At 42.1% G+C, this 23,978-nt stretch overlaps 1 protein-coding gene across 2 annotated transcripts in view; it reads left to right on the top strand.

The window, feature by feature from the left end:
• csmd3b (CUB and Sushi multiple domains 3b) overlaps positions 1-23,978 on the top strand; it is a gene marked incomplete at its 3' end in the record, with an annotated part of 479,766 nt that overhangs the window by 269,525 nt on the left and 186,263 nt on the right. For both annotated transcript variants that reach the window (XM_080787482.1, XM_080787483.1), the window contains 3 exons: positions 10,969-11,046; positions 21,058-21,145; positions 21,518-21,642. In XM_080787482.1, coding sequence (XP_080643608.1) covers positions 10,969-11,046; positions 21,058-21,145; positions 21,518-21,642 — 291 coding nt within the window. The remainder of the gene's footprint in view (positions 1-10,968; positions 11,047-21,057; positions 21,146-21,517; positions 21,643-23,978) is intronic.

Here is a 23,978-nt window from a genome sequence, read left to right as displayed (position 1 = left end):
TTTGCACAGTGTGCCAAACGACCCAAAGCAAGGTCCACGCATGGACAGACGACAACAGGATTGTTGACGTTGCATGACCTTTATTTCCTGGCGCTCTACCGATTCACACAGTGCTGTTTTGCCATGCTGTGGCCCGTGCAGGAAAGGAACAGTATCTCTACAGAGGAACGCGTTACAGGGGAGAGCAGATGTACAGTTCTGTCCAGACAGAGCAGATGTACAGTTCTGTCCAGACAGAGCAGATGTACAGTTCTGTCCAGACAGAGCAGATGTACATTTATGTCCAGAGAGAGCAGATGTACAGTTCTGTCCAGACAGAGCAGATGTACAGTTATGTCCAGAGAGAGCAGATGTACAGTTCTGTCCAGACAGTGGCTCTCCCCTGAGTCTTTTTGAGGATGCTGATCCATCCTGTGGGCATCGATTAGCTCGGTGCACAACACGACAACAGGTGTGCTGTCCCACCTAGCTCTGAGTCCAATTAGTTTGACCCACATGTGAAATCAAACAGCGGAACTATTATTTGAGTCACACGCGCAACATGTATGCTTGTTCATGTGTGAGTATGTCGGCCTCTATCTGTGTGTGTGTATATATATATATATATATATATATATATATGTCTCTCTATACATACACTTATGTGTTCCCCATTGAGCATGGGATACTTTTCACGTGTGTTTGTGTATGTGTCAGGCATGAAGCAATCCATTTCCTACCCCGCAGCAGAGCCCACCAATCACAGCTCTCCATCATCTCTCTTCATTACGTATTCATGACTTTTCTGTGTCTGCGGGGCTGTGATTGGCCCATAATGAACGACTGACGGCGTCATCAGTCAACCGATGCTACAGCAGCGAAAATCAGTCAGTCGTCAGAAGCGTAACACCAGTCAACCATTTGTATGAAGACATTATTCAACTGGAGCGCTGGGACGCTAAACCGCCTCAGGGTGCTGTTACAGTATATTGGATATTGTAGACTATATGGTCCCTTCGATGAGGTCCTTACACATTCAAAAGTGATACATGCATCACGACTTGCTAATTGTGAGTTGCTCTCGATAACTACAGGCACGCTGTTGTACACAAATTGCTATTTCCTTGCATAAAAGTCATGGTTTTGTGTGAATAAATCCTTAAATCCATTTCCTTGTCAGCCAAGGCTAAAGAAACATTAGTCAAACTGAGCAGTGAGACACTAGCGGCCTCAGGGGTTTTGATATATTGGATGCTGTGGACTGCATTCTGTTTGATATGGGCTCATAAATCTATAAACTACCCCTTTATCACTGTTTATGTTATTTTCGGGAGTGCATATTTTACCAGTGCTGAGGTTTCAGTGTTGACTTCTGCCACTGGAGCGTCAAAATAACTATTACCATTCATTAAGGTTGCATATCTACAGGGAGTCTCTCTTCACATGTACTTGCTGCTTCTTCTTGTTTTCCACAGAAACGTGCTGTTTTGTATATCCCTGACAGCATGTTTTTCTCGGTGCTCAGAGCGTGCAGCGCTCTTTACTTTTCACTATAGTCTCTTAGCAACAACGAGACTCATCCATGCTTAACGCAAGCATCTGCTCGACGCTACTAGCTAAAATGCAATCAAAACAAAAATAATCAACTGATGACATCAGCTAGGTTTGGGACATGCATGGTCACATCTCATAATTGAGAGGTCCAAGGTGGATTTCCTGTTGCTTCCATGTGTTCTGGAGCAATTCACTAAGGGCCCAACCCTACCCTGCACTCGCATTAGTATTTCACCAGGCGATATGCTCGCTTTAACATGATGTGACTGCACCCTCTAAATAACATAAGATGTTGTGATCACCTGTGCATGGACTGTAGTCTGAAGATGGGGCATAGTAAGGCCAACAATCAAACAGAAATGGCTTACCATATAAGACAACCTCTTATGCCTTATATACTGTATGATATATTTTTGTTATTTTTAGGGCCACGAAATCTTCTAAAAAAGTATACATGCCCACATGGGTTGGCACACAACTCAAGTACACATCCTTCTTATTCTTCTTATACACACTGCAGCACTTACTAACATGAATCCTAAAAAATAATAAAATGATAGTTCCTTTGCTACCCTTTCATATCAGCATGAGGCTATCCTGCCTCACGCTGAGGGATTTGAATGGGTAGCCTAAGTGAGGAATCTCCCGATTTCACGATTATTACATGGCCTACTATTCTGTGTGAATAGGAGTTGTAACCTTAAATGCACTTGTCAAAATGTCATCTCTACTTCAGCAGCAATGTCAACTTTTATTGTATGCATATTTTAACTTGATCTGTCTGATGATTACATCAGATATTGCTGCCTCTTGGTGTGTGGAAGACAAAGACATCTAAAACCCAAACTGTTCCCCTGTAGGGAGTGAACTAAATTGAAGTAGAAAGGTGGCTAGTACTACCAATCCAAAACATTTTAACATAAGCACACTCTGGGAAAGTGGTAATGGCTTGGGATTGACTATTGTTTTGAGTTTTCTTTCATGCGATCTATAGGCCTTTGCATCCAAACGATACGCTTGTTTGTTTATATTTTTGCGTTCTGTTTATTGCTACACTTCTATTGATCCCTGTGGGGAAATTCGTCCTCTGCATGTGATGCATCCTATTAGGAGCAGTGGGCAGCATACATAAATCACTTCTATTGTGCCTAAACTGTTTAAAGTTAACAAATGATCTAGTCTAGATAGAGCAATATACTCGGATCCTATTGGAGAGCGACATTTTGAGCTAGATAGAGAAAAAAGTACCATAGCCACCATAGTACCATACCATAGTATCATGCACATAGTCTATTCAGCACCATGGACAGTCACTGAACTCGAGAGCCCTGCTACTTCAGCACCATGGACAGTTGCTGAACTCCACTGTATTTCAGGAGCAATGGGCCTTCGGGGTAATAGTCATATAGTTTTTTGGGACCATCTATTGGGCTTTCCGAGGAATAATGGGCCTTCGGACCAATGGGCAATCCCTGATGCTGAAGTGCATGCGTGTTAATGTCAATGAACGCAGATGCACCATGTAATTAGCTTTAGACAGAGATTTATTTAAACAAAAGAACAATACAGAACACACTCTCTCTCTCTGTCTCTGTCTTTCTCTGTTAAGCCAAAATTACGCTAAAGTACATTTTCCTTCCTCCGTGGGTCATGGATGGAGGGGGAAAAATCAGTGGAGAGTGAGGCAAAGACAACCGGACTATCGTGGTCGCAGCTGAAGAAAACCGCCAAAAACAGAGTCCAATGGCGGGGTGTGATTGAAGTCCAGGAGCAGCTATGGGGGCAGTGTGCATATACCAGAGGGAGGATATACAGAGGTCAGAGAGGGAGGGATTGCAGGAATGAGGCACTCTAGCGCTTCAAAGAGCCTTCACAGATTATCCGTGATGTGTTCAAGAGGCATCAGAAGCATGTCGAATACAGAACAAACGCCTAGCCCACATTGCGATGCGACGTGTTGCACAGGAGACTTGACTCTTTTCTTCCTGCGATGGCTGTTATTGCTCATTAGATAAAGAAAGAATAATGATAACTGCAGCCCTTAATCTCTAACTCACAACACATGTAAGTGACCGTGGATAAGTGTGGCAGCTATAGAGCATAGCAGTGGCCATGGTTTACTGGGCCCACTGAAAAGTCTGCCATTCATTTTTCCCATAGAGATATTTCTATCAATTATTTTGAGTTGGCCATAAAACCTTTGATTCTATGAAAAAATGAAAAACGCTAGACAAAGGGTATATAGTAGGCTATATCATATAATTCAATATTCATTTATTTATTTGTTTCCACAGAATCAAAGATTGTCATGATTCAACAGGATCCTGGAAAATATCTCTATAGCTCTATATTAAAAATCACACCTGTGTGAAGTGAAGGGTGCTTTACCAACCCTTATCATCGTACATCATCGCAATATCATAACATAACATCATACTGTATGCCGATTTTCTCAGTGACAGACAAAACAAACATTAAACTCTGTTCATTGTTAATGGCATTTAACGTTTGTGTTAGTGGCAAAACAAACATTAAACTCTGTCCATTGTCAGTGGTGTTTTTAATTCTAGTCTAGACAAGACAAACATTAAACCTGTATAACCCTCAAAAAGTAAGAACTGTAAGAACTTTGTAGCATTTAATAGTTTGTTTGCCCTCTATTTACTTGACTTGCTGTGTGTTCAATAGGGATCATGCCACTTATTGTGGTCTTGCACTTTGTATTTGGCTCTGGATGAGAGCGTCTGCTAAATGCCTAAATTGTGTAACTCTGATCAGCATCAACCTGGGCCAGGGCACACTAATAGCATCTCGGCCACAGTCCTTTGAGACCAGTCAGTAATTAACTTGACCTGAAATACCACAGAAGAGGGAAATTCTGATGTGTTTTACTTGTGGGAAGTGAGGGGCGCTCTTATCATCATACATCATCTCGTTCTGGCCAATCACAATTTGCGTCCTCACTTTTGTCTTCAATGTTTGTGTTTACGCGATGTTTGTGTTTACACAAACACTCAAAGCTGGACATAGGAGGGGCTAGCGCCCCTCAAAAAATGAGTGATTAATTATGTATGTCCATAAATATGATGTATGCAAGTGTCATTAATATGACTCCGACTCTGGGCTCAGGCAGATGCGGTTTAGTGTGTTTATTTTTTAATGTGGCACCAGGCAGATGGTTTTTCCTGTAATTAAGCTTTTGGTGTGTTTCAACGCTGTTGGTGTTTTAGTAACATAATGTACGTAATGCGCTGAACATGGTTTCTGCAGTTTCATGGATTCCTCTATTGATTTAGTGGGGTTTGTTTTTGGTTCAGTGCAGATTGTGTTGAAATAGTTTACTGAGCACTGTGCTAGCCTCGATGGTTTGATATGAATTATCTTTTTAATGACTTATCATTTGTTTTTGTCTCTCTATTGGATTAGTAATGAAATCTTGTTCAGCTCTGTGTTCTGCTACTGTTGAAACGTAGTCTTGCGTGGATCCTCTTAGGGTTGAAATATCGTTTAGTTTTGCAGTGTAATTGTGTTTGCTGTAAAATATAGTTGGGCTTAGTGTGTTTTCTCTTGGTAGAGAAATACAGTTTGGTTAAGCACATCTGCCTTTCCATCTGTTGTTTCCCACAGAACTGATGCTCCCTGTAGGAAGGAACAACGCGGCCATATTTAACTATGATCAATATTAGCACAGGACAGCTTTTATGACACACATTAATCAATCTGCTTTTCAGCTCACGGTGACCCACATTTGTCGTTCTAAACAGGCTGAATCCACACTTTTTTTAATCGCTTTTTTATTTTATTTTAATTGTTTTGTTGCACGCAGTGTTACACACTGAACGTAGCCAATCTACAAGCTTACAATACGTTGCAGCATGCAACTACGTATGAATCTAGATCAGTGGTTTTCAATCAGTGATCCGGGGACCACCGGTGGTCCTTGACAAGGTCCCAGGTGGTCCCCAGCTAAATGATGAAGAGTTGGTAACCAAATGGACCCTTATTGATCTTTAACTCTTGAGAGCCTAAAATGAAACCAAATTGACCCGCATGGATCCATTTGGTTTCATTATACGCTCTCAAGAGTTACTGGTAAACATCTGCATTACTTAATTTACAAGACGTCTACACAGTTAAGAGAATGTATTAATTGTTATTTTGATCGTTTGCCAACAAAATATTCAAAGTTCAAAGTCTGAGAGGCTTAAATCTAATCTGAATGGTAGTCCGACTCAAATGCCCAATAAATAATGGGCCTTGATACAAAAAGGGTTGAAAACCACTGATCTATAGCTTAACGCATAACACAAAAGGGTAGACAAACTCAGGAGGTGGAGTATAGACGTCTTGGAATCGTAAGGTTCACACCCCTGGCTCCTCCTGGCTGTGTGTCGAAGAGCCCTTTAACCCATTCAGAATGTGAACCTCTTTTGGTGTTTTAAGCATTGTGTTATACTTTAGCTATTGTAAAATAGCAGATCTAGAAGCTCGTACGAACGAGCTTGTAGATCTGCTATTTGTTTTTGAAAAATCGTGAAAATGTGGCGCTAATCTTCGAATATATATTCTTTCACAGTGAATGTTTTTAACTCAAATCTTTGCTTCTGCGGGGGTCGCTGCAAGGAACAACATATTTCCAGATGGGGGGTCCTGTGGCCAAATACAGATAATTCTGGGAGTCCTTGACATGAAAAAGGTTGTGCACCACTGACATAGAAACATAGAGGCTTTTTTTCTGAAAAGTGTCATGATTTAGGAAGGCATTTATAGAATCTGGTCTCAGTCCAAAGTGGGTTATATAGCAAGACAGCCCTAGAACTGAGCAGGTTGGTGCCTCGCATGGTTTCCTCCACACTGTCCACAGTCTGTGTGGGAGAATATAATTATGCACATTGTAAAGCACAGTGGAGAAAGGAGGCACCATTTGGATTTCACCACCGTACCGTCACAAGTAGCCGTGTGTGTCCTGAAAGAAATCCGGTTGTTCCCTGTTGAGGCTTGATAGGATCAGGTACGATAAGTCAATGAGACCAACTGACTGCAACCTGTCTCTGTGGTTAGCCTGCCACATCAATAGGAATAATGGGAATTCAGCAATTGGTTGCTGTCCTGCAGAATCCTTGAAGGCCTATCTCCGTTTTATTATTTTATTATTATAAATGAATGCCCCATTTGTCATTATGCCATAGTAAAAAAGTAAAAAGAACCACCGCTCATCTGCTGAGAAAACTTTAGTGAGTAATGAAAACAATACAAAGGGAAGCTCCGCACACTCAGATCTGTCACAATCAAAGCATTTATTTTGCTAAATAAATACTTTTATTGTATTGTGCACAGATCCGAGTGTGCAGAGCTTCCCTTTATTTATTTTGTCATTATTATTGGAGCCATTGAAACACATGTTCATTTCTTCTTCGTTTTCCTTTTCCTAAAAGTAACAGTTTTAGACGTACAGGGTTCCTACCCGACAGCCACAAAATTCAGCTTAATGGGTTATGTTCTTATTTTTCTGGAAATGTCTCTACAATGTTCTCTTTATATTACCGTGCTTTGTTAATGATGTTGCTGGTAATAGGGTTTTAGCCACGATATTACACGCTGTTTAATGTAAAACAGCTTGTGTGTGTGCGTCTGTGTGTGTGTGTGTGTGTGTGTGTGTGTGTGTGTGTGTGTGTGTGTGTGTGTGTGTGTGTGTGTGTGTGTGTGTGTGTGTGTGTGTGTGTGTGTGTGTGTGTGTGTGTGTGTGTGTGTGTGTGTGTGTGTGTGTGTGTGTGTGTGTGTGTGTGTGTGTGTGTGTGTGTGTGTGCGTGCGAGTCCCTCCGAGGCAGCAGAGTAGGACGGAATGATGGATGAGCTGACATGAAATGGTGTTTATTAAAGCCAGTCATTAAAGCCACAAGTGTAAATTACACCGGTGCTAAATCACTCTCTCAGTATGCTCTAGTCACACTTTGCAGCTCTCCTGTTCGACTTCATAATGGTTGTTGTTGCAGAAACATATCCTCGGCCGGCTGTTTTTTCCTCTTGAATTGAAGCTTATGTGTCGTCTGAGATTCATTCAAAAAAGGCGTGATGTGATTTGGTGGGTAGTGCAGCGGCAGACATCAAGCCATGCAGCGTCTGGTGAATCTTCAGCTCCGCTTGTCCCCCGAGGGGTGGAATATAAACAATAAACAAACAACAGCTGGAGCGTTGCTTCTCTTTTACTTTTGGCCGTGAGAGAGAAAGTTGTTCATAATTCTACAGGGCCCCAGACTGAGGAGGATGTTGAGTGACAGCGTGCCGTCTAGGATTACCACCGTATTGCATAGTAATTATTTTGTAGGTGTATTTGGTAAGGTGAGGCTAGTTCACGCTCCAGCCAGCATACTGGCGTGCAGAAGTTAAACGATGCTGTATCATTCTGTCCTGGCTGGCTATTATATCACATTACCGTGACGCTTACTGCAGCTGGGGCACCATGTCCCTCAGGGGCGTCCAATAGGGGCCGTTCACACCTGAGACACAGCTGTCTCCTCGGTGTGTCCTGTCTCTTGTGTGTGTCGCACAGCTCGCAATGCATTTCCAATGGGAGTCACATGGTTTGATGACACAACCATGTTACACAGAAGAGACAGCTGTGTCTCAGGTGTGAACGGCCCCATAGGTCTCATTAGTACACAACACGAATGATAGGGACAATATTTATTTTTAAGGCTGCCAACTATTCTTAGCCATCATTGTATCAGTTATGTTTTCTGGTTAATTGAATAATTGCTAAGCACTTTTTTTGATATGTGCTGTTTACAAGCTCAAAGATTGACTATTTTGAAAGGAAAGAGGAGATCCATCCGCACACTGTTTTAGAAGCTCTTTATGAGGTGAGCCTGGGAGAACATTAGTGTCACACTTGCAATTTGAATGTAATTGCTGTTGAATGAAAACATGCCACCATGTTCCTACATGTAATGCTGTAGTCTCTTCAAATCAAATCAAATCTCCTTTATTTATAAAGCACATTTAAAAACAATTTCCATTGTACCAAAGTGCTGTACAGACATTTCATCAACATGAACGACAGATAGTGAGAACACAGCAAAAAGACAATTACAGACAATAAAAGCACAATTGTAAGCGAACTAAGGTTATCTTAAAATCAAACGATATACTGGTTTAAAAACAAGAACACGGTCACGGGCAATCAAATTCTAGGGAGTAAAACAGGGTTTTAAGTCAGTATATACACACAGGCAGTATATACACACAGAGACGTGGTGCATTTATGGAATAATCTATTGTTAGTACCTAAATATGCCATGTAATACAACAAAATGATATGTCAGCCTGTTAATTATGCAATACTAATGTGTTTTGTGTCAATATGCTATACATGCACTGCTAATTCCCATTCCTCAACTATTCTAGGCAGGCAGCCATATAATGGAAGCGTATAATTTCTAATGCAATTAAAGTTCATTGAACCATAGCCATCACTAACATTTTATAAATATTGGTCAAATAGTGTAGCGGTGTGTTGGTACTTTTATAGGCTATAATTTGTATATTCTTTTTATTCTTAAATCGAGTATCAGTCAAGTGAGAATGTAAAACCTAAACACAATAAAGGCGACGTATGCATGCATTTTACAACATCAGACTCCTAGCACATATATCACCGTGGCACATGGGAAACCATTGGCGGATATGTGTGTATAGTAACCAACTACTATTACTATACAACAATAGAGTCATTGTTAACATGAAACACCTATGATTCAATCAATGTCACAGTGGCTAATGGGCTGCCATTGATTTTTTGAGCACCTAAATGTGGCCTGTGTTTGACATTAGGCTAATTGTTACTTTAAAAATACATGATATAATATTGCTGTGGTAAATGGAATACCGTGCGTGCGTGCATGCGCCATTGTACCCCCAGTCAGCTAATTGTTAGTACATTAACTCATCTGTATATCATTCACCCAGCAATGCATTAGCCTGTCAGGTCATTATGAAAATGACGCCTGTCTCCATCTATCAGCCATTCATTATGGTGATTTGTCATCATGAGTTTGTTATTTAAGACTGAGATCTTTGTGTTTACATCTTGCATCATTTATGGTGATAATGTCTTCCATTAATTATGATAGAGTAAGAGACCGGAAAGTTAAAAAAACGAAAAAAAAACCGAATCTAATCTACAGTGAGTCAAGTTTAAATGCCTAGTCTGAGTAGTCTCGATGTATTTAGAGTCACACAGTATTACAGTATAAATATGAGGTGCGTTCCCACCGCAAGATGAAATATCTTTCAGACGCTTGAATCGCTACACTGTGTTCACGCAGGTCAGCGTTGCGTTGGTAATCGTGAGGCGATCGTCGAGCGGAGATAGTGAGGAGACAGCGCACATTGTTCGCACCGGCTGCACCGTTCAGTGCAAGGCTGCGTCTTTGTATTGACTTTCTATGTAATCGCACGGCTCGGACAAATATTGAATCTTGCAGTGGGAGTAGGAAGGCACCTGTGCTGTGCATCAGTGACTCTCAACGTGTAGATTGAAGTGCAAATCGTATCAAATCGAGGTCCTTGAGTTAATGCATATATAAATTCATTTTCAATATGGCCCTTCCTTGACCATGTGACACATCTCATGTCCGTGTCTCTATCTCTCTCTTTGTCGGGCATATCTTTTAGCTTTCATAGCATGAGAGTGGCATTCTGTGATAAGTTACAAAAGGACAAAAAGGACAAGGATGTTAACCCTGTAACAAAATTATGTCAAGCTGTGTTGCAGGGACAGATTTGACACGGCCGACACCACCGATGCTTTCATCATCTCTTCAGCGTTCCTCTTGTCTTGTCTTTCACTGACCCTGATAAGTTTGAGCCCTTCTCTTCTCACCACATATCGCTTTCTCAGAGTTTTGACAGCGGAGCTGCAGAAGTGTCATTCTGATTAAAAATGATGCCAGCTTTTCTCTTACTACCGGCTTCTGTTCAGCATAAATCATCCTGTCCTGTGAATGAAATGCCTACACATATAGCACACGCGTGCTTGCGTGCGTGCGTGTTAAACATAGACAGAGGGTGATCTAGCTTTTCAAATAAACAAATTATCTGAATGCTGCTGTTGTTGAAGTCATGTTCCTGCTGCTCTCTCTCTCTCTCTCTCTCTCTCTCTCTCTCTCTCTCTCTCTCTCTCTCTCTCTCTCTCTCTGGCTCTGACTGTTTGTTGTCTTCTCTTCTTCCATTTCTTCCATCTTACCATTTCCTTTTGCCAAGTGACTTTTCTTTTTTACGCTTTACTCTTCTCTCTCACATCATCGTGAGGGAGAAGAATGGGTAATTTGTTTTTGTTTCTTTGCTTAATCTATTTTCTTTTTCTACTCCCGCCAATCTGTTCTCTGATTATAATTTTTTTCCCCTTCTCTTTTCTGTATTCTGTTCTCTCTGCAGTGAAGCGATCAGTAGATTTTAAATCACGGGGCGTTAAATTATTCCCTGGCAAAGACTCCAGCAACAAGTTTTCAATCTGTGAGTTCACACCTTACTCTCACTTTGATTATGGCTAACTAAACGTACCTGTGGTGGCTTGGCTTGGCTTGGAATGGCTTAGTTTCCTTATGTTTTGGCATGGTTTTTTTGTTATTATTTTTTTCTTAAAAAGGCCTGTATTTTAATGAACCCTAGTGTCTGTATTCGTGTGAACATTTGACAAAAAATAGCCAATAGCTCACAACAAGTTTGAGCTTGTAGATTCCATATTTTGGAGAGATTTGATGTATATGTATATTAAATGATAAGTATAGAGCCCTCAAATAAGTATAGGCAGGTTATAGGAGCAACACACATATATTATGGCCCAGGATTACCAGGTCTTGTGTCTTAACTTAAGACCTGGAGCTGTGGCCAACACTGTTTCGCCATTTTGAGGACGGGGAAAATGCCTGAATTAGTCATGGCGACATGTTGTGACTAATTCAGGGCCGTTTACCGCATAGTGGCATTTTAAGATAAGACATAAGACATGGTCATTTAGACACGCAGAATAGGGACCCTATGATGTTTTGACACGGCCTTTGTAAGAGTATGCATTCTTTATTCTGCATGGCTGCTGTTGCCTGTTTTTCTTTTTTCTTTTGTGAAATATTGTTATATTTCATTTGGTATTTCTTATTGTTTGTGTATGTATTTTGGCCATGCTCACTGGTTTTTGTGCATGCTGCTGCATGACTTGCTGTGCTATTATTATTATTATTATTATTATTATTATATGGCTCATGATGACTTGTTTTGACAAAAAATGGTTGATCATCCAGGCTCGCGAGGATCAGCCGGTGTGACGTCGCATGTCCGTCCTTGCCTCTTGATTCTTCCTTTTAACATCGTCTGCTCTTTTTCTCTCTCTCTGTTCCTCATCCCATCTCTCCTCCTCTTCCTCCTCTGTCAAGCCTGAATCATACTCTGTCACACGGAGGCGTCTCAGCCCACCAGAGCCGATCTACAAGAAATGTGATTTGAAGAGTGACTGTGAGCTTGTAGATCGGCTCTTGTTGGCGGGCGACGCGGAGGGACACCAACGTACGATGGGAGTAGGAATTATAAATAAGCTTTAGAAAGATGCTCACACTAGGGCTTTAAGCAACTAGTCGAATATTCAACTAGTAAATCTACTAGTCGACCTTGCTGGTACTAGTTGACTAGTTAATCAATTTATGTACAAATATCATTAAAACTTTTTTTTTTACATAATAGGTATAGTTAAACAACTAGTTTACTAGTCGACTAGTAAACTAGGCAACTAGTCAACTAGTACAAATCACTAGAAGTGAAAGCACTAGCTCACACTATCCGTTTTTGTGGCAAGTTACTGCAGGACATCCTATAGGCTTTATTTTATGAAGTCAGTGGATTCCCCATAGACTGCAGCACTAAAATTAGCATCCGTTAATGTTATTCATGTCTAATTTTAGCCTATATTGATAAATGTGAAGCTTGCTTATTCGCACCATGTAGTACTTACTGCTGACCTGTATGAATTAAGTCAACAACAGCCAAAGACTCATCGAGATATATCGACCATAATGGAGCAGTGATTCCCCACTGGTGGATATTACAAATAGGGCCCCAAATTATTGGCAAACACAAGATTTTATAATAATTTAACATAAATAATTATACAGAATGTAAACAAACGCATGGTATTTCTTCTTTAAAACCTTGTTAATGGGTTTTTAGGGTGACACCAATAAATAGCCTATACGAATAAATATATGCTCTGAAAATGCACGCTTTCAAGATTTTCCAAGTGGGTCCTGATCCAGTAAAGCTTGGGAGCATAGAGAAAGTGACATTGAATTATCGGGGCTTATAAGTAGCGCTTACTGGTTCATGAGCCATTTAAGTTAAAGTTGGCAACTTCATGACTGGAATTTTAAATCTGTCCAAATACTTTATATGCACCAATAAAATGCCGCAATTCATAAAACTAAGTTGACACTCAGTCTCTATACGTTGACCCTATTATTACCACATCCATGCCTCTTACCACCTCCTCCGTCAGTGGTTCTCAAAGTGGGGTCTGGGGTCCTCCAGGGGCCCTTGAGGGAGTTCCAGGTGGTCCCCAGTTAAATGATAGATAGTTAAGAACCAAATGGACCCTTATGGGTCTGTATAGTGTACAGACCCAACGACACAGGTCCATGTGTCGATTTTTCAAAAATAGCTTGTAGATCTGCTATTTTTCAATATAGCTAAAGTATAACATAATGTATAAAACAACAAAAGGGGTTCCCGTCCTGAATGGGATGAAGCTAAAATTAAAGGTCCATAGACTCGGCTGCCACATGACGTCACGAGTGACGACCAGAACGTTTGAGAAACACTGGTCTACTCATAATTTGTCTTTCCTTCTTTATATCTCTCCGTCTCCATCTATTCAGTTACACACGTGCACACTGCACATGTACTCCCACGCTTTTTACTAGCGTCAATATTTAGTATCCTCTAGATAATAGTGCCGCTATCGATGGATTTAATGTGTTTCCTGTCTAGTTAGCCCACAATCATTACGTAGTATTGAGGGGCACCCTACGGGGGAACCCTATACTGCTAATAGATAAAATACACCCTCCTGTTCAATACATGCACGCACGCACGCTCTCTCTCTCTCTCTCTCTCTCTCTCTCTCTCTCTCTCTCTCTCTCTCTCTCTCTAAAGATCCATTTTGCTTTGTGAAGATAAGCAATTATGTTTCATCTGTTTGCATTCAATTATATATTTTCTCCATTGCAATGGATACAAACATATATGTTCATGCATGCATGCATGCTGATCCTACACACACACACACACACACACACACACACACACACACACACACACACGCACACACATGCGCAAAGACAAAAATGTACGGTATACACGTCTATGGGCGCGACAGAAACATGAATGAGCTCAAATTGAATAGACTCTTGCATATACACGCTTAATTAAACCCCTGCGGGATGTCAGTACTCGCAGACAAGAGCAGGTATTCACACTCTGTAGCTTCATCTTACCTCTCTGTCCTGCACTATCTGCTCTTCATTATGCATGCTTGATTGTCACTCATTTATCACTCTGTTTGTTCCTTATTTGCTTGTTTTCTAATTTCCTCGCTGACTGTGTGTGTGTGTGTGTGTGTGTGTGTGTGTGTGTGTGTGTGTGTGTGTGTGTGTGTGTGTGTGTGTACGCGCATGCAAGAGAGAGAGAGATGAACATTCTGTCCTCCGACAGGCTGTGGTGTCATGGTTGAAGTTTGATTCTACAGATGTTAATTTGTATGTTAATTAGTCTGGCTCTGATTGGTTCAGATGTTCATTTGCTCTGCTCTGATTGGTTCATCTCCTCAGTGGAGCAGAAAGCCAAGCAGACAGCCACTGTGTGCATATATATATGTGTTTGCTAGTATAGATCCATCATGTGCCAGTATTAAATGTGTAAAGTGTACTGTATGTGTATGTGTGTGTGTGTGTGTGTGTGTGTGTGTGTGTGTGTGTGTGTGTGTGTGTGTGTGTGCGCGCGCGTGTGTGTGTGTGTGTGTGTGTGTGTGTGTGTGTTGCGTGCTAGCTACAGTAGATAGTTTGTTGCTTTGTTGGAGCGGCTAATTTGGCCATCTGGACTATTAAAGCCACAACAGAGGGTCTTGTTACAGTACACACACACACACACACACACACACACACACACACACACACACACACACACACACACACGCACGCATGCAGCACTGACGCACACATGCACCGGACCATTCCTGCCTGCTGGGACTGCATGCAACTCAGGAACCATCAAAGGATTGTTTGTGTGAACGTGTGTCCACTAGTGACATCATCGATGGGGAATCCAAGCTAATTGAAACTGCAGGCTTTCTATTCCTGAAAAGTTGCAATGCGAAAATGGAAGCCATTGTTCTCACGATGATACAAATCTAAATATATATTTAAAAAAAGATCTGCCTAATGATGATGTCGCTCGTGGACGGGTTTCTGAGCTGCCCACAGCCCTCCTATGAGACACAGACCAAGTAGAAAAGAATTGTGCTATTTTATCATGAACATTATAGTGAGGACCAATTATGTGAAGATAGCTTGAAAAAAGCTTCTGCTAAATGCCTAACTTGTCAATTGTAATTGCATAATGAGCGTGCACAGTATAGGCTACTATTTACAATTTACGATTCATACTCCTATTTTACCGCTGTAGTGCCGAAATGATTTCAGCTCGTCAGAAATTTTCAGTAGCACCGAAGAGCCGACTTTAGGACGGTAACCCCCCCCCCCCGAACCTCAAATGACGTCACATTGTAGGCTCTACAGAGCCGAACCGACTTTTATTCGGCTCTAAAATAGGAGTATGAATCGCGCCTTACAATAAACAATAAGATAAACACTGCATCCAATGCAGAGAGACAGTGTAGTGCCTCACTAAACTATAGGATCACCAGTTAACCAAAAACCTACAGTAGCATCAGTCTAACAGGTGACCAGGTTTGACTGCAGGGGCTGCTATTGTGCAGCCTCCAGCTTTTCATCAGAGGAGAAAACCTTTTTATTTTTGTTCTTTTTTTATCCTAAATGAGTTAATAGCACTAGAGCATGTCTGAAATAGCCTAAATGTCAGAGCTGAAATTGACATATAAATAGGAAATAATATAAATGCTTAAACATGTAGCTATATAGGTGAAATGTTGGAGTCCTACAGAAGTGAACCTTTCAAGCCTGTTTTCTGCAAGACATTATTCTATAAGCCATATCTATAATTTGAAGCTATGATTCCCTGCTTTTATATAAGGAATAAACGAAAATGGGAAAAAGTCCAATGACTTATCCCCAGTCACAATTGGTTACTATTACTATCAAAAATAATGATCTGTACATTGAAACTGTATGGGGTACGAGGTAAACAATGAGCCTAGCATCTGTCTAAGTAAATACAATTTTAATATTGTGGTCAGTCAAGAAAAAACAAGACTATATACCCTACAATCAATCAATCATCAATCATCATCAAGCCAATGTCTGAAGACTGAATGTGTGTCTGTGTGTCAGAAACACTCTCATAGAGCCACACTGCCTGGAGGTCTTAACGAAGCCCCTTTTCCCATTTAAATTAAGAATTAAGAATTACTTCATTAGTGAATTAAAACGCAGACTTAAAACGCGCTACCTCGCACCCTCACACACCTCCGCCCCTTAGCGACACCTGCATCACAGGCCACCATTCTCACTGTTACCCCACTGGCATGCTTCCTCTAGCTACCGCCGCAACACAACAAACAGTGGCCTATACAATTTGGCGGCGCGCGGCGCGGCGCGCACACACACACACACACACACACACACACACACCAGACACCACCGCAACACAACAACAACAGTGGCACACAGTACACAGGCTGTGTACTACTACTAACACAACACACTTTCTTTCACACGACGAATTTCGCAACGGGTCACACACTGACGGAGCCGTGGGTCACACACACACACACACACACACACACACACACACACACACTGACGGAGCCACAGCTTCACACGTTGCCTTCCGCCAGCCCAGGTAAACAATTCCTTCCAGGCAGGTACTTTCGCATCGCACGTGTGTGTGTGGAGCTACTTTCGCAACGCACGTGTGTGTGTGTGTGTGTGTGTGTGTGTGTGTGTGTGTGTGTGTGTGTGTGTGTCGCTACTTTCGCAACGCACGTGTGTGTGTGGAGCTACTTTCGCAACGCACGTGTGTGTGTGTGTGTGTGTGTGTGTGTGTGTGTGTCACTGTGTGTGTGTGTGTGTGTGTGTGTGTGTGTGTGTGTGTGTACTTTCGCAACGTGTGTGTGTATTTTCGCAACGTGTGTGTGTGTGTGTGTGTGTGTGTGTGGATAGTTCCCCCATGTCCCCAGCTAAATGATAGTTTAGAACCAAATGGAACCACACCAAATTAACCCATTTACACTCTCAGAGTTCAATTAACATTAATGCTTTTACAATATTAATGGGGTCTCATGTAACTCAGAGACAGCATATAAAATTGACCCATTTAAGGACCCATTTACACTCAGATTTAACATTGCTTTTACAATATAAATGGGGGGCTCAGACATACAAATGCCATTCAATGGGGGGGCTCCATGTGTGTGTGTGTGTGTGTGTGTGTGTGTGTGTGTGTGTGTGTGTGTGTGTGTGTGTGCCGACACTACTATTTACATTAAAAACAGATTAAATCAAGTCAATCCACAACTGCCTTACATATACTTTTCAAATGGGGTTCTGTGGGCTAATAAGTGTAAATGTTACGGTCCTTGCCATGAAAACATTTCCCTACCATGCATTTATACAAATACTTTCATGTTATAGTACTGTTTTTATTTATTAAACTAGTTAACAGACTAGTTAACAAAAACATGAGAACAAATTACCACGGTCAATACCAAGACTGCATGGTCGTCATAATAGGTAACAGTAAAATCCTCAAAAAATGTATCTATTTGTAACTCTGAGCGTGTACACTGAGGTCCATTTGGTTGGACACGCTCAGAGCTAAACTGACACTGAGGGTTTTGCTGAGCTGCCCGGTTCCACACAACACATTAGCAAAGGGCGGATACCGCTGAATTGAAGCCCAAATGGAGCCTCCTAATGGCTCTCGGCTTGCTTCATGGCTTTTTGTATGAAGTTAATTCAAATGTTATTAGAAAGGCTGGATTCTCACACAGGGCTAGCTTGCTCATTAAAAGATGAGGAGCAACGCAGGCTGAATAAATGCATTCCCTCCCTCACCCCGCCGGGTCCCGGCTTTCATTAAACCATGGACACTTCTCAACAACTCTCCAACGGGCCCCTGTGGTGGTTCCTGGAACGGATCCATTTTCACACTCTTGACGTGACAGTCAGGATTTTGCAGTTTAGAGCAGTGGTTTCTAAAGTGGCGTCCATGGTCCGTCCTTGAGGGAGTCCCAGCTAAATGATAGAAACCAAATGGACCCTTATGGGTCTGTAACCTCTCGGGGTTAAATTAGCATTGATTTTACAAAATGTAAATTGGGGTCCCAGAGAGAGAAATCACATGATTAAATTTAGGTCTGTCCATAATCCTAATAATGCATGTCAAACTGGGGGAGTCCTTGAAATGAAAATGGTTGAAAATCACTGCTAGAACCATACAAATCTTCTCTTATGGGGGTCCCTGGTATATCTTTTCAAATGGGGGACCGCGGGCAAATTAGTGTTCATTTGGGGGTCCTTGACATTACAAAGTTTGGTGAACCACTGGTTTAGAGACCATAAATCAGCAAATGTAGCGACCCCCCCGCCCCCAACCCATGCACCTCTCTTATATTCCACCTTGCTCTCTCGCTCTCAGCTATGTCATTAAAGCATTAAACCTGAGTAAATGTGGGACCTACAGTATATACTCATGAAAAGGTCATTTAACTTGGGACCCAAGAAACACACTCCTTTTCTCTTCCTTGAGTTGAACCCGACAGCTATTTTTCTTAAAACTTTTAAAACTTTGTAGAGAGAAGGGAGAGAGTAAGCGTGCGTTCGTGCGTGCAAGTGTGGGCGACCATGTGTGAAGCATCGAAGTAAGGCAAATAAATAGTGAGAAGTGGAAAATGAATGAAATATATTTCAAGAAATCACTAAAGGGAGATCGACTTTTGGTGTATGGTTTGAATTGGTTTCATTGCATAATGGACCGATAAATACATAAAAAACAATACTGTCTATAAAATAAAGCATAGCATTTCTTTTAAGAAATTGAAGAAATAGTGTATCTGATCAACAGTAGCATGAGACAGACAGACATCAGATACATGTCATGGCTAGATCACATCATGTGTTGACTTGACAGGGTTCAATTTGCTTTTGGGGTGGGGGGGGGGGGGTATCAAAATATTTTCATGACTTGTGGCTATGTTTTATTCCTGCCTCTGGTCAGTCAGACTGAATTAAATGTGCATTTCCTTTTGGGATTTGGGCACATTGTTTTAATTGTTCTTTTTTATTCAAAAATATTGAAAATAGCAGATCCACTAGTTCAGACCGTGCCGAATTGCGACATGATGTGAGATTTAGGATCCACTAATGTCGCACCCTTAATTTGTGTTGGCAATTGGCATGTTTAAATTGTGATGATGTCTCTTCAGAGAGCGATGCTGCGTCACTGCGTCCGTCTGTCTCCTCCGTCTGTCCGTCCCTCCAGCTCCGTTCTACTTCTGTGGGGACCACTGGAGGATAAAGTGCTCACTTCTCTTTCCTTAAAAAAATCAATACTGCAATATAGCTATAACTCTAACTCTATAACTCTTTAACTGTTAGCAGTAAAAGCCTGGAATTTAAAATGTGCTTGAGCAAAAGTATTGGTATCAAAATGTACTTACCAGTGTGAACGTGTCAATGTGACATGGCGATTTACCACTGTGTCAATGTGCTGCTCAGTGGTCCCTATGTCTTTACCATACCAGAGACCACGACAAGCACACAGACGCACACAAGTACTGCACTTTTGTGGCAGTGCAGGAAAAAGTACTCAAATGTTTTACTTAAGTAAAAGTATCAATACTGCAATGTAGGAATACTCTGTTACATATAGTAAAAGTCCGGAATTAAACATTTATTTCAGTAAAAGTATTAGTATCAAAATGTACGAAAAGTAGAAATAGCAGATCTACAAGCTCACAATGTGCCGCATCGTGCCGCATTGTGAGCTTGCAAATCAGCTATTTTCAAATGGCCAAAATGTATAGGGCTGAAGTAACTATAGTAACTAAAGTTTTCAAATATTTGTAGTGGAGTAAAAGTACAATGTTTGCCTCTGAGATGTATAGTGGAGAAATTGGTACAAATACCACTGCTTTTTGGAGTTACGTTTTATGTTACTTGCGTATGTCCTATTTTTTACCAATACTTTAATACTGCTACTCTGCTACACCTCAGAATATTATATTTTTACTCCACCGCAGCAGGGATTTGAACACATTCGTTAAGCACTGCAAATGCATGAACTATCACAGAGGGTTTAAACTCACTACATGAAAGACATGGGTCCCTTAATTCTCACCACAAGTTTACAAGACAGTGGATTGTCGACTACAGATGAAGTCAAATCCAGCATCAATGGACTGTGTTGCCACAGGGGGAATCACGCCTGCCAGCTCATTTCGGTTATGACTGAAAGGGAAATAAACAATTTTATTGGTTGACATCTAATCTGTCAATTTATACTGATCAAGAGGTTTTCTTAAATCCTTTTTTCCTCTTTGATTACCACTGGCTTTGAGTTTACAATACGGCGCTATTAAAGGAGCCGGCCAGATACAAACCAGCCGTTTACTTTCTTCCATTTGCATGATGAAATTGAATGCTGGACGTTGCTGGTTTTACTTTTTATTGCTAATTGGATTGATGCAAAACCTTCGGGAGCTGGTCGTTATGTGGATGTTGCTGTTGGATTTGACAGTGTGTTCAAACTAGTTTCACACAGCACAATGCAGTGTCTATTGAAGTCAAACCCATATATTTGTGTGTGTGCGCGACTGCGCGTGCATGTTTTGTATCTACTGTAACTGTCGGCTTGTGTGTGTATGGGTGCGTGTGCGTGTGTGTGTGTGTGTGTGTGTGTTGTTGCCAGCGGACTTGATATACACTACAGCCAATCTAGCAGCGTAAATTGCTTTTAAAGGAAAAGTTGTGTGAAAGGCTGACACCAGATGGTTCACCTGAACCATGATGGATCTGCTGCACCCTGTGACTGGAAGCCATCTATCTGTGTCTCTCACTAACCTGTCTGTCTGTCTGTCTGTCTGTCTGTCTGTCTGTCTGTCTGTCTGTCTGTCTGTCTGTCTGTCTGTCTGTCTGTCACTAACCTGTCTGTCTGTCTGTCTGTCTGTCACTAACCTGTCTGTCTGTCTGTCTGTCTGTCACTAACCTGTCTGTCTGTCTGTCACTAACCTGTCTGTCTGTCACTAACCTGTCTGTCTATCTGTCTGTCTCTCTCTGCCTGTAGTAAATGAAGGTGGTGTGAGACAGGCGTCTAACTCCTGTCCGGACCCTGGAGAGCCCGAGAATGGAAAACGGAATGGCAACAATTTCAGGTAGGAGGCACGCATGCACGCACGCACGCACGCACGCACGCACGCACGCACGCACGCACGCACGCACGCACGCACGCACGCACGCACGCACGCACGCACTCACAGGTGATTTTTTTTGTGCATCACTCTTGTACTACGATGTAGGTCATGGAAATACGAAGATACAATATTTCTGCCCGACAGCAACGATATGCAGATTCTAACCTATAAATACGTCTCTTTTAAACTATCTCTTGTTAATTCTGTGCGCGTGTGTGTGTGTGTGTGTGTGTGTGTGTGTGCATGCGCGTGCGTGCCTGTGTGTGCCTGTGTGTGTGTGTGTGTGTGTGTGTGTGTGCGTGCGCGTGCGTGCCTGTGTGTGTGTGTGTGTAGCATCGGCGGCGACGTGCACTTCACCTGTGGGGAGGACTACGTCCTCCAGGGCAGCAAAACCATCAGCTGTCAGAGAGTGGCCGAGGTGTTTGCAGCGTGGAGCGACCACAGGCCTGTCTGTAAAGGTCAGCAATTACTGTCACACACACACACACGCACATGCACACGCACGCGGTAGAACGGCCGGATGGAAAAACCTGATGTTCCCAGGCTCCCCCAGAGTTACTGTCCCCGAGCAAGACTCTGAACCCCTAATTGCTCCTGATGTGGTGGTTGGTGCCTTGCATGGTTTCCTCCACCATCGGTGTGTGAATGGGTGAATGTAATGCACAATCTATGTAAAGCGCTTTGGATAATAGCGCTATATAAATGCACCATTTACAATTTACCACACACACACACACACACACACACACACACACACACACACACACACACACACACAGTACTACTGAGACAGGCTAAATCATAAAGGTCAACACTAAATTAGACCAAAACGTTACAATCTGTAAGTGCCATACTAAATAATTGTTTTGAGGAACGACATAAACGTGCGCGACTGGTGACACCGTGCGCAGCCAGCGAGAACGGCTGCATCCGCAAGCTTATGCTTGACGCACCTGGTGGGTTTCATGTGTAAGTTGTTACAGAAATTACCCACACCCACTTAATTTAGGTTCTTTTCTCTTTTTTTGTCTTTTTACAAATTGAGACCCTGACAAAGTACCACTCCTGGTACTCCAGAGAAAAGGAGCGTAGTTGTTGTTTCAGTGAAGGAACACAGGCACTGTTGTGTTTTAAATTCCTTGTTCTTAACACATTTTGACCTGGGAACGATTTTACAAAATGACAGTTTTCTGAAAAACCCATGTTTCTATATGTCAGTGGTGCTCAATATTTCATCTCAAGGACCCCCAGAATTTTATGTAATTGGCCGCCGACCCCCATCTGAAAATATGTTGTTGCAGGGACCCCCCCAGAAGCAAAGATTTGAGTTAAAAACTCGCTCTGTATAACAATATATATTCAAAGATTTTCAGGCACATTTTCACGATAAAAAAAAAATAGCAGACCTACAGGCTTGTAGATCTGCTATTTTTCAATAGCTAAAGCATAATGCATAATGCTAACACCAAAAGGGGTTCCCGCCCAAAATGGGTTAAAGGTCGTGAGAGCACAGGCCACTGGCTTCGTGTTGCTGTGCAGCGGGTCCCTCATGAACTGTGGCTGGAGGCTGATGGGGAACTGAAGCGTTTCGGCTGTTCCAAATACCTCTTAAATTACTGCTCTTAAAAGGAGAGTGAAGCACTTGAAAGAAATAAAGGGACTAAATCCCAGACCAGGCACTCGAGGGTGGGGGTATAAAGAAGTGATTCTAAAACTTTTCAATTTCAAGGACCTCCGGTTGTTTGGCACTATCGGCCACAGACCGCCATTTTCGTGTGATTCGTCATATCTCTGGGACTCCAATAATGTACACTATGAAAAAACCAGAGTGTACCAATGGAACAGTCGGGGCAGTCGGCAAAAATAGCGTAAGAGATTCGGGTCCGTTTCACTGAGAAGAAGAGGAGAGTTAAGGTGGTTTAACTGTATCACCCTACACTAAGGATTATCCTGTGCAGGCTGACGTTATCTCCTCCAACCTGGTTTAAGTCTTACTTTTAGTTTGTCAAGGACTGCTCATGCGGTTGGCCACTACTGTTAAATGAAGCTCAAGAAAAGAATGCACACGCCCACGTGCACTCACGCACACATACACCCACACACATATATGGGCATGTGACGCACGTTGTATGCGCGCACACACACACATACACAGCTGTATGCAGACAGACACACATGCGCGTATCTATGGACCGCGCACGCACACACAGCGGTCATCTGTCATGTTAAATGCCAAAGTCATTTGTCATGTCTCCCTTCAGTGGGTCTCAGAGTGTAGCAGGAGACACATACTTTAACATAAAAACCAATATTCATTCTGTGCTCGCGCACGTGTGTGTGTGTGTGTGTGTGTGTGTGTGTGTGTGTGTGCGCGCGCGTGCGTGCACATGCGTGCGCGTGTGTGCTCTTTTTGTGACATACTTACTCCAAACTAAAACTCTCCCTCTCTAAAGCGGAGAGGGAGAGAGGTCACGAATGAGGGACGATAGAGGTAAGGATGAGAAGAGGAGAGATGCCAACAGGACCTACTTGTTTTCAGAACGTATTTTAATGATCAATCAATGTAATGTATTGTGTTTTGGCTGGAGGTCTGCTTTTGGTTAATATCAACACCTTGCCAGCCCAGAACAGAGATCTCCGTCCTATGAATTAATTACGTCCGATGCCCAGATATCAGCGTGCACCACTCTATAGTCTAGGAGTGTCTATTGGGCAACTTTCGATGTCATTTCCCGTTGGTGCGTCATCAAAAGTGTTCCCCTTCCATTTTAATGGACGTGAGGCTAAATCTTCT

The sequence above is a fragment of the Protomyctophum bolini genome (assembly GCF_963924005.1).
Source record: "Protomyctophum bolini genome assembly, chromosome: 17".
NCBI lineage: Eukaryota > Metazoa > Chordata > Actinopteri > Myctophiformes > Myctophidae > Protomyctophum > Protomyctophum bolini.
Note: the sequence above shows the minus strand (reverse complement) of the source record. Positions and strands in the feature narration are given on the sequence as shown.